General features: G+C 41.6%; 2 protein-coding genes across 2 annotated transcripts; both read left to right on the top strand.

Moving 5' to 3' along the window:
• Positions 1–414: 414 nt before the first annotated feature.
• On the top strand, positions 415–1,857 carry LOC121355881 (taste receptor type 2 member 40-like; the record flags this gene model as incomplete). The annotated part of the gene is made up of 1 exon (XM_041471700.1): positions 415–1,857. A coding segment is annotated over one exon (924 nt), but the record flags the coding sequence as incomplete, so codon positions are not given.
• A 5,019-nt stretch (positions 1,858–6,876) lies between these two features.
• LOC121355884 (taste receptor type 2 member 40-like) lies at positions 6,877–7,812 on the top strand. The gene has a single exon (XM_041471710.1). The coding sequence runs from the start codon at positions 6,877–6,879 to the stop codon at positions 7,810–7,812; it is 936 nt and encodes a 311-aa protein (XP_041327644.1).
• Positions 7,813–8,243: the final 431 nt, after the last annotated feature.

Here is an 8,243-nt window from a genome sequence, read left to right as displayed (position 1 = left end):
ATGACAATGCAAGACAGGGAGAGATTAAAGCATAAGATATTTTAAGAAAACCAAATCTAGGCATGTAAAGCAAGACATCAGATACTGGAGTGCAGACCCACAGTTCTACAAACACCAGTTGAGCTGCTCCATAGCTTTACAATGCAAATCCTTCCACAAAAATGAAAATTATGCAATTGAATCTTTATCCAATTTGCATGCTTAGACAAATCAACTGAGACATCAACCCCAAAAGCAAGATCTAAAATAGCAGAAATATTAAATGACATTAGGATACTTCTGCCCCTGAGATAAATAGGTGAGCACTGCCCATAACAGCTCCTTGGGATTGGCAGTGCCAGATCTGAGGCTTTCAGGAGCCCAGAGGAAGCTGAGTAATAATTGCAAGCTCTTGAGTTACAATGGTGACATTCATTTGCTCTCCTTTTTCTATCAGTTGGTATAATTCAATCCCTGGCAGGAATTCTAGGAGATGGAATTATCCTGGCTGCCAGTTTATTAAGCTGCATTGGGAGCAGAACATGGCCCCCATATGACATGATTGTGATCTCACTGAGTTCATCTAGATTCATTTTGCAGTCATGGACTACACTGGATTTCTTAATAAGTCTATTTTATGAACCCTTTGTTTATAAAGAAAATGTGTTCGTAGTTTCCAAGACAATTTTTACATTTCTGAGCTACTCCAGCCTCTGGTTTGGAGCCTGGCTTAGTGTCTTCTATTGTATCAAGGTTGCCAGTTTTACACAGTCTTTCTTCATCTGGCTGAAGCTAAGAATTGCCAGGCTGGTGCCCTGGATGCTGCTCACATCATGGCTCTGCTCCTTCATAACTGCAATTCCCTTTGCCTGGGATATCTACAGTGTGCATGAGAACATCACTGCTCCTTCATCCATGACCAACTCTTCATCAATGAGAACCACAAGGAAAGACAGTTTGACTTTATTGATTTATCTCTGGAATGCAAGTACAGCTTTGCCTTCAATACTGTCTGCCGTTTCAAGCATTCTGCTGATTTGGTCTCTGTGGATAAGCACCAGACGAATGCAAAGTAATGCGAGTGGCTTCAGGGATCCCAGCTTAGAGGCCCACAGGAAAGCCATCAAGTCAGTCTGTTCCTTCTTTATATTCCACATTACATATTTTATTTGTTTGCTTCTCCTGTACACCAGAGTTTTTTCACCTTTAAGTGATAAGGAATCCATGTGTATAGTTATATTGGCTCCCTGTCCTACAGGACACACAATGGTTTTAATTTGGAGCAATCCCAAATTTCAAGAGCTGCCAGCTAGGATGTGGCACCATACTAAATGTCCTGTCAGAACTATATCCATGTAAAGGATTATGACAGCCTGTAATTTCTAGTTTAGATCCAAATTAATTAAAATGAAGTTGGCAGAGATAAAAAATATAGGCACTGGAATTAATACTTTAGGGCCTTGATCTGGAATGATGAAGAAGATTGAAAATTTGCTTTACTTGGATGTGAGTTTTGTTTTGAAAAGTTTGTAAGTTGTCTCCTATTTGCTACTCTTTCCTTGGAAATTGCCATGGTTTCTCTGAAACAAGAGAAAAACAAGGCCAAGACTCAGATTACTGTATGATTCAGTAAAGAACAAAACAGCCTTCTGATCTTCTTCTGCTCTTCCTGAAGTACTTACATCAGAACTGGAGTTTTGGAAGCCTTTCCAGCTGCAGTGGGAGTTTATTCACTTCTAAAGTAACTGTAACAGAAACATACATGACTGGAGCCTTGTGTTCACTAAGCCCATCCTGATTCAATGTGTCTGGTTTGGATGTTGTCAATCTCTTTGAAGCAATGTATCTGTAACTGATCTGAGTCTGTGCCTGAATTGCTTTATTTTACAAATTAAAAAATACCAAGTCAAAGGATAACTTGAGATGGAGTCTTCCTTTCCCTCATGACAGAAACTGTGCCACAGGTGACAGCACTGGCATCCATGAATATTTTTATGCCATTTAACAGACATGCAGAAAGTTGAGCACACGGCAATGACACCCAGATGTGCCATTGCCAGCACCATGCACTGTCACCATGCTGGGTCCCAGCCCAGCACCATGAGACGCCCGTGTTGGGAGGGTTGGTCCATGCTCTGCCCTTCCCTGCTCTCCCCTCACCGGCCTTCAGGAACAAACCTCAGAGCTCTCTGCCCACACCAACAAGCAAAACACGTGGGCTGTGCTCAGCCCACAATCCGTGCGTGCTGTCCTGCTCCTGGCTGAGCTCTGAGGCACACGGCTGCTCAGCAGGGACACCCTGAACAGCTGCTCTCACACAATTTGGTTTGTGTTCCCTTATTCCACATTCCTCATGCACATGGGATTCAAAAGCGGTCCCTGTGGGTTTTTTCCTGCCTCTTTAAGTTCATCTTCCCTCCAAAGCTACCTTTCCATAAAATTAAATCAAGTAGTTACCTGTCCATTAACATCAATTTGAGGTTCTAAGAGGGAACACTGTCAAAGATATTGGAAAGCACCTCATAGGGCCAGTCTCCTGCTAGATATTCCTTTCTGTAATGGACAACCTAACTAATTATTATCACATGAATAAAAATATCTTTAACATGCCTTATATACACCATCTACTAAATCCCTGTGTTCTACTGGATAAGTTAGTAAATAAATTTGATAAAAATTTGTTCTGGGAAACAAAAGGAACAGCCTCTGAACCAGTAAGAAGATGAGAATTACAGCAGTTGGGATCCTCTGATATCACACATCTTGTTTGAAAGAAGCCATTTTTTTCTTTTTGTCTGTTTTTCCATAAGATGGAAATTGGTTCAATTCCCACATCTTAACTAACCATATAGCAACCTGAAGAAAATTTAAAAGTCATGGACTCAGACCCTTCCAAAACATATGAGCTATTGGCATACACACCAATGCTACTCAGAAACTCTTGCTGCTCAATTCAAGTCTTTTACAGTGAATCAAATCAGAAATCAAAGAAAATTCAAAGCTCGTCCACCCCTAACCTTGCCAGAAGGACATCATGCAAATCTTCTTGTCCAGGACCTCTTTCCATGGAGCATCCAGGGGAAAAAAAAACCCCACAAAATTTATAGGGAACTGCTTACAAGTAGCATAAAACAGTAAGGCCAGCATTGGAAACAAAGTCCTTTTCTGTTAAAGGTACACTTCTGGGTTTCTGCAATTTAATGATGAAAACAATAATCAGTAAGAAAATCAGAGAAAGACAGAAGAACCCATTTATGGTCTAAAGCATTTCTTTTTCCAAGAAAAAAAACCCAGTAATCTGATTAGAGTCCTTAGCTCAAGGCAGGAAATGCAAATATCAACATGAGAGATCACTACAGGATCCTTCTCTGATTTGCATTCCTATAAGCATGCCTGGAATTTTCATCATTGAAATTCAGGACAATATGCAATGCAGTCCATTTTCAGTGCCCATCACAGCAGGATTTTAAAAAAAAAGGCAAAATCAATGTGCCAGCTGCACTGCTTTTCTGTGTGTGTGGGGACAGGGAAAGACAAAAAGCTGTGATTGGACTTTCTGGTGAAAGTAAGGCCTTGCTTTTGGGGGTTTGGCTGCCTTATTCCAGAGCCAACTTCCACAGTCCACCTGACTGGCCTTTTAGCAAATTGCTGAGCGAAGCCTCAGTGGGGCTTTGACCCCTCTACATTCAGGAGCTGCTTCTAAGCTTGATGGTCAACCTTTGTCTCACCTCGAGCTGTGCTGCAGCTTTGCCTGGGCCTTTCCACCTGCTTAGCTCACTTGGATACTGATCCTGGCCTGCAGACTGGAATTACTGGCTTGATCCTGGGCATGTCTTATCACTGTGGATATGACTGGCAATCCCTGGACTTGTGGATGTCCCTAATTGTTCTCACTGAGTTATCTGCTGTCCTTGACCACATTGTGGGTGGACTGCAGGCCTGAGAGTGACCGCACTGTCTTTGCCTTGCCTTGTGGGGATTCCTTCAACATGGGCAAAATAACTGAATTTATTTCCAATCAAAAAGAGACAAGGGGAATGAGAAAGAAAGAACAAAACCAGGAGCCTTTCCCCCCCCCACCATCCCTGCCTCTTCACTCTTCCATCTCCTCCCTCCCTGAGCAGGGCAGGGGAACAGGGAATGGGGACTGCAGAGGGGATCCTCTCCACAAGGTGCAATCATCCAGGAACAAAGTGCTTCAGCATGGGATCCCCACAGGCTGCAGCTCCTGCCACGAGCCTTGTCCATGGTGGGATCTCCACAGGATGCAGCTTCCTTCAGGGCACAACCACCTGCTGCCAGGGACAAACTGCTCAGGCTGTACTTTGGATATCTGCTGCAGTGTGGTCTGACAGAGCCTGCAGGGTCACAGTCTACATCAGTGTGGTCCTCTCCAGGGAAAGCACGAGAAGGTCTGCTTTAGTGCCTGGAGCATCTTGTCCCCTTCCTTCCTCACTGACCTGGCTGTCTGCAAGGCTGTTTCTCTCACATATTCTCTCTCTGTCCTCTCACTCACAGTTGCTGGGCACTGGGCTTTACCCTTCATTAAATGAGTTGTCACAGAGATGTCACCGGCACCGCTGGTGGGCAGAGCCTTGGCCAAAGGTGGATCCCTTTTGGGGGTAACTGGGTCTGGTTCTGTGTGACACAGGGGCATGTTCTGATCTCCTCACACAAGCCACCCCTGCAGCCTCCCCACTGCCAAAACCTTGCCCATCAACTCTACACATATCACACAGACATTTGCTGGTTACCTTGCGGCAAGAGGCTCAGGCTCAGAGCTGAATGGGGCTTTGAATGGGGCCTGGTCTACAGGAAGGTGTCCCTGCCTATGGCAGGGGGCTGGAACTGGATGGTCTTTAAGGCCCCTTTAACCCAAACCATTCTGTGATTCTGTGATTCAATGAGTGAGCTTAAAAGAGCTGAATTCAAAGAGATGAGTTTAACAAGTTGAATTTAAACAGCAGCTACACCATTTTCTTTTACTAAAAGGGAAGTGATACCTATTTGCTGGCCTTTTTCTGTTGGAAGAGTCTGTCAATAGCATGCTGCAGACCCGTTCCTGTCAAAAAACCAAACACACTTTTTTATTTCTTCAAGGTGAAAGTGAAATTGTAAAAGTGGATGAGAAAGTAATTGCTTTTCAAAAGATTGTCATGCCAAAAATTGTATAAGTGTGACAACTCCAAAAACTCTAATACAGGTACACTTGCAACATTTGGAAGCATTATGTTCTAATCAATTTTAAAAACATTCTAAGGAAGAGCTTCTGTGAATTTTGAACCCATTTGTTGCACATGCAAAACCAGAACAATATTTGATTGGTTTGCAAGATTTGACAACAGAGCATTTGGATATTTACTGCTGAATTTCAGCAAAGAACTTTGCAGATGTGATAGTGGGAAAGCCATTTAGAGCCTTTATCAAATGAAACTGAACATAGAACGAGTTCTCTGAATCACTGTGTTACAAAGCAATAAGTCTAGATTAAAAAACAAAAATGAAGCCTATGCAATCATGTTACTCTCACTAAAAATAAATATTAATAACATTTTTAATGGGAAGAGAAAAAGACTTTGTACTGATACTAAAGTAAAATAACTTTTAAAATATTTGTATTGGGTCATGAATTATTTCAATCTTTTTCTTGGTGTATATTTTCAAATAATAAGTATCGGTACCTTATATGTACATAATACCTACAGTAGTACATGTCTAAAATATATAAACAAATGTACATGTATCTGAGGTAAATGCTCATGAAATTTTGCTCCTATGAGTGCATTATAAAAATGGCTTGAAAACTCTCCTAGGCCATCATAGATTACATAAAGCACTAGGAAATTTTAAGCTACTCAAAGAAACCACCTTTAAAACATCTCAAAATTTCTCATTTGATCATTGCCCACAGCTTCTTACTGTACTGACAGCTACTTGTGTCACTGTACTTTTGAAGAGCCTTGGCATGCTTCCTTTCATTTTCCTAATGAAACATGAGTTCCAAAGCTTTTTAAGGAATCCAAGCCTCTCCACTTACTTAAAGACCTGCATCTTCTTAGATGTGGAAAGTGTTTGAATTCATTTCTTTTAGAATATATAACAGAATTTCAAAAACATGCATATTCCATATGGGGGCAAAATTGGGCCTCAGTTAACACTTGTGCCATTGCCCCTATGTATAATGTATATTCCCAGATCTCAAATTCGTTAGGCAAATTCCACATCTATTCTGGAGGCTGGTGAAAAATGGACCAGTGAGGAACTCTGTAAAATTATTTTCCTTTTCTCTGTTCTGATCTTCTCACAGAAATGTATTGTTCTCCATTGGGACACTCAGAGGAAGCATGCAAGGATAATTATGATGCTTAAAACTTTCCAGAGGCAGAAGAAGAACATTGTAGTCCTCACTGCAGCAGTAACTTGAAAATATCTGATAAAGAGAAGAGCTATGCAACTATTACAAGAGGCCATGGCAACTATGTCTCAGAAACCCTGAAGAAAAAACTGTGCAAAAAAGGGAGACATTAAGGCATCACATATAAAATACAAATCTCAACATGTAAAGAGGTACACCAGACACTGGAGTGCAAATCCACATTTGTAAACACCACAGTTCACCTGCTCCATAACCCTTCCAGTGCAAATCCTTCCAGAAAAATGAAAACTATGCAATTGAATCTTGACCCAATTTGCATGCTTAGGCAAATCAGCTGAGACATCAACACCCAAAATAACATGTAAAGCAGCAGAAATATTAAATGACATTAGGATACTTCTGCCCCTGAGATAAATAGGTGAGCACTGCCCATAACAGCTCCTTGCGATTGGCAGTGCCAGATCTGAGGCTTTCAGGAGCCCAGAGGAAGCTGAGTAATAATTGCAAGCTCTTCAGTTGCAATGGTGACATCATTTGCTCTCCTTTGTCTATCAGTTGGTATAATTGAATCCCTGGCAGGAATTCTAGGAAATGGAATTATCTTGGCTGCCAGTTCATCGAGCTGCATTGGGAGCAAAACATGGCCTCCATATGACATGATCATGATCTCTCTGACTTCATCTAAATTCATTTTGCAGTCATGGAATATACTGGATTACTTAATGAATATATTTTATGAACCCTTCTTTCGTACAGAAAACCTGCTAATAGTTTCCAAGACAATTTTTACATTTCTGAGCTACTCCAGCCTCTGGTTTGGAGCCTGGCTTAGTGTCTTCTATTGTATCAAGGTTGCCAGTTTTACACAGTCTTTCTTCGTCTGGCTGAAGCTAAGAATTGCCAGGCTGGTGCCCTGGATGCTGCTCACATCATGGCTCTGCTCCTTCGCAGCTGCAATTCCCTTTGCCTGGGATATCTACAGTGTGCATGAGAACATCACTGCTCCTTCATCCATGACCAACTCTTCATCAATGAGAGCCACAAGGAAAGACAGTTTGGGTTTAATAATTCTTCTCTGTAATGCCGGTATATTTATGCCTTTAATACTGTCTGTTGTTTCCAGTGTTCTGCTGATTTGGTCTCTGTGGATACACACCCAACAGATGCAAAATAATGCGAGTGGCTTCAGGGATCCCAGCTTAGAGGCCCATAGGAAAGCCATCAAGTCAGTCTGTTCCTTCCTTATCCTTTACATCATGTATTTTATTTGTGTGCTCATTGTTGTATTCAATGGATTTTCACCTTTAAGCAATGGAGACTCAATCTGCGTAGTTATAATGGCTGCCTGCCTTACAGCACACACATTGGTCTTAATTTGGAGCAATCCCAAATTTCAAGAGCTGTCAGCTAGGATGTGGCACCACAGTAACTGTTATGTTGGAAATGCACCCATGTAAAGACAGTGGCTTAGCCTGGACTTTCTAGTTTAGATCCAAATCAATGAAATTGAAATCATCAGAGTTATAAATAATAGATGCTGGAATGTGTAGATTAGGGCCTTGATCAGCAGTCAATGGGAAGGTGGGGATTTGCTTTACTTGGATGTGGGTCCCGTCAAGAATAATTGTGCATGTTCTCTATCTGCTGTACTTTCCTTGGAAATCACCAGTTTCCCTAGCACAGCAGTAAAACAGGGCCAGGATTGACTAGAATGTAATCTCTTGGAATGCTAGAAGTTACAATATCTGATACAAATAGAATAGACCTGTTTAAGCACAGGCATGGTCACATTCTCTGAACATAAGGCTTGAATGCGATTTCTGGTTACTAAAACCTCCTAATGAGGATTCTTAGGAATTCCCAGTATTTTCAGAATGTCCTACTGATC

Source organism: Pyrgilauda ruficollis, unplaced genomic scaffold (assembly GCF_017590135.1).
Source record: "Pyrgilauda ruficollis isolate IOZ18807 unplaced genomic scaffold, ASM1759013v1 scaffold274, whole genome shotgun sequence".
Lineage (NCBI taxonomy): Eukaryota > Metazoa > Chordata > Aves > Passeriformes > Passeridae > Pyrgilauda > Pyrgilauda ruficollis.
The sequence above is the reverse complement of the archived record's forward strand: the minus strand, read 5'-3'. Positions and strand labels throughout refer to the sequence as shown.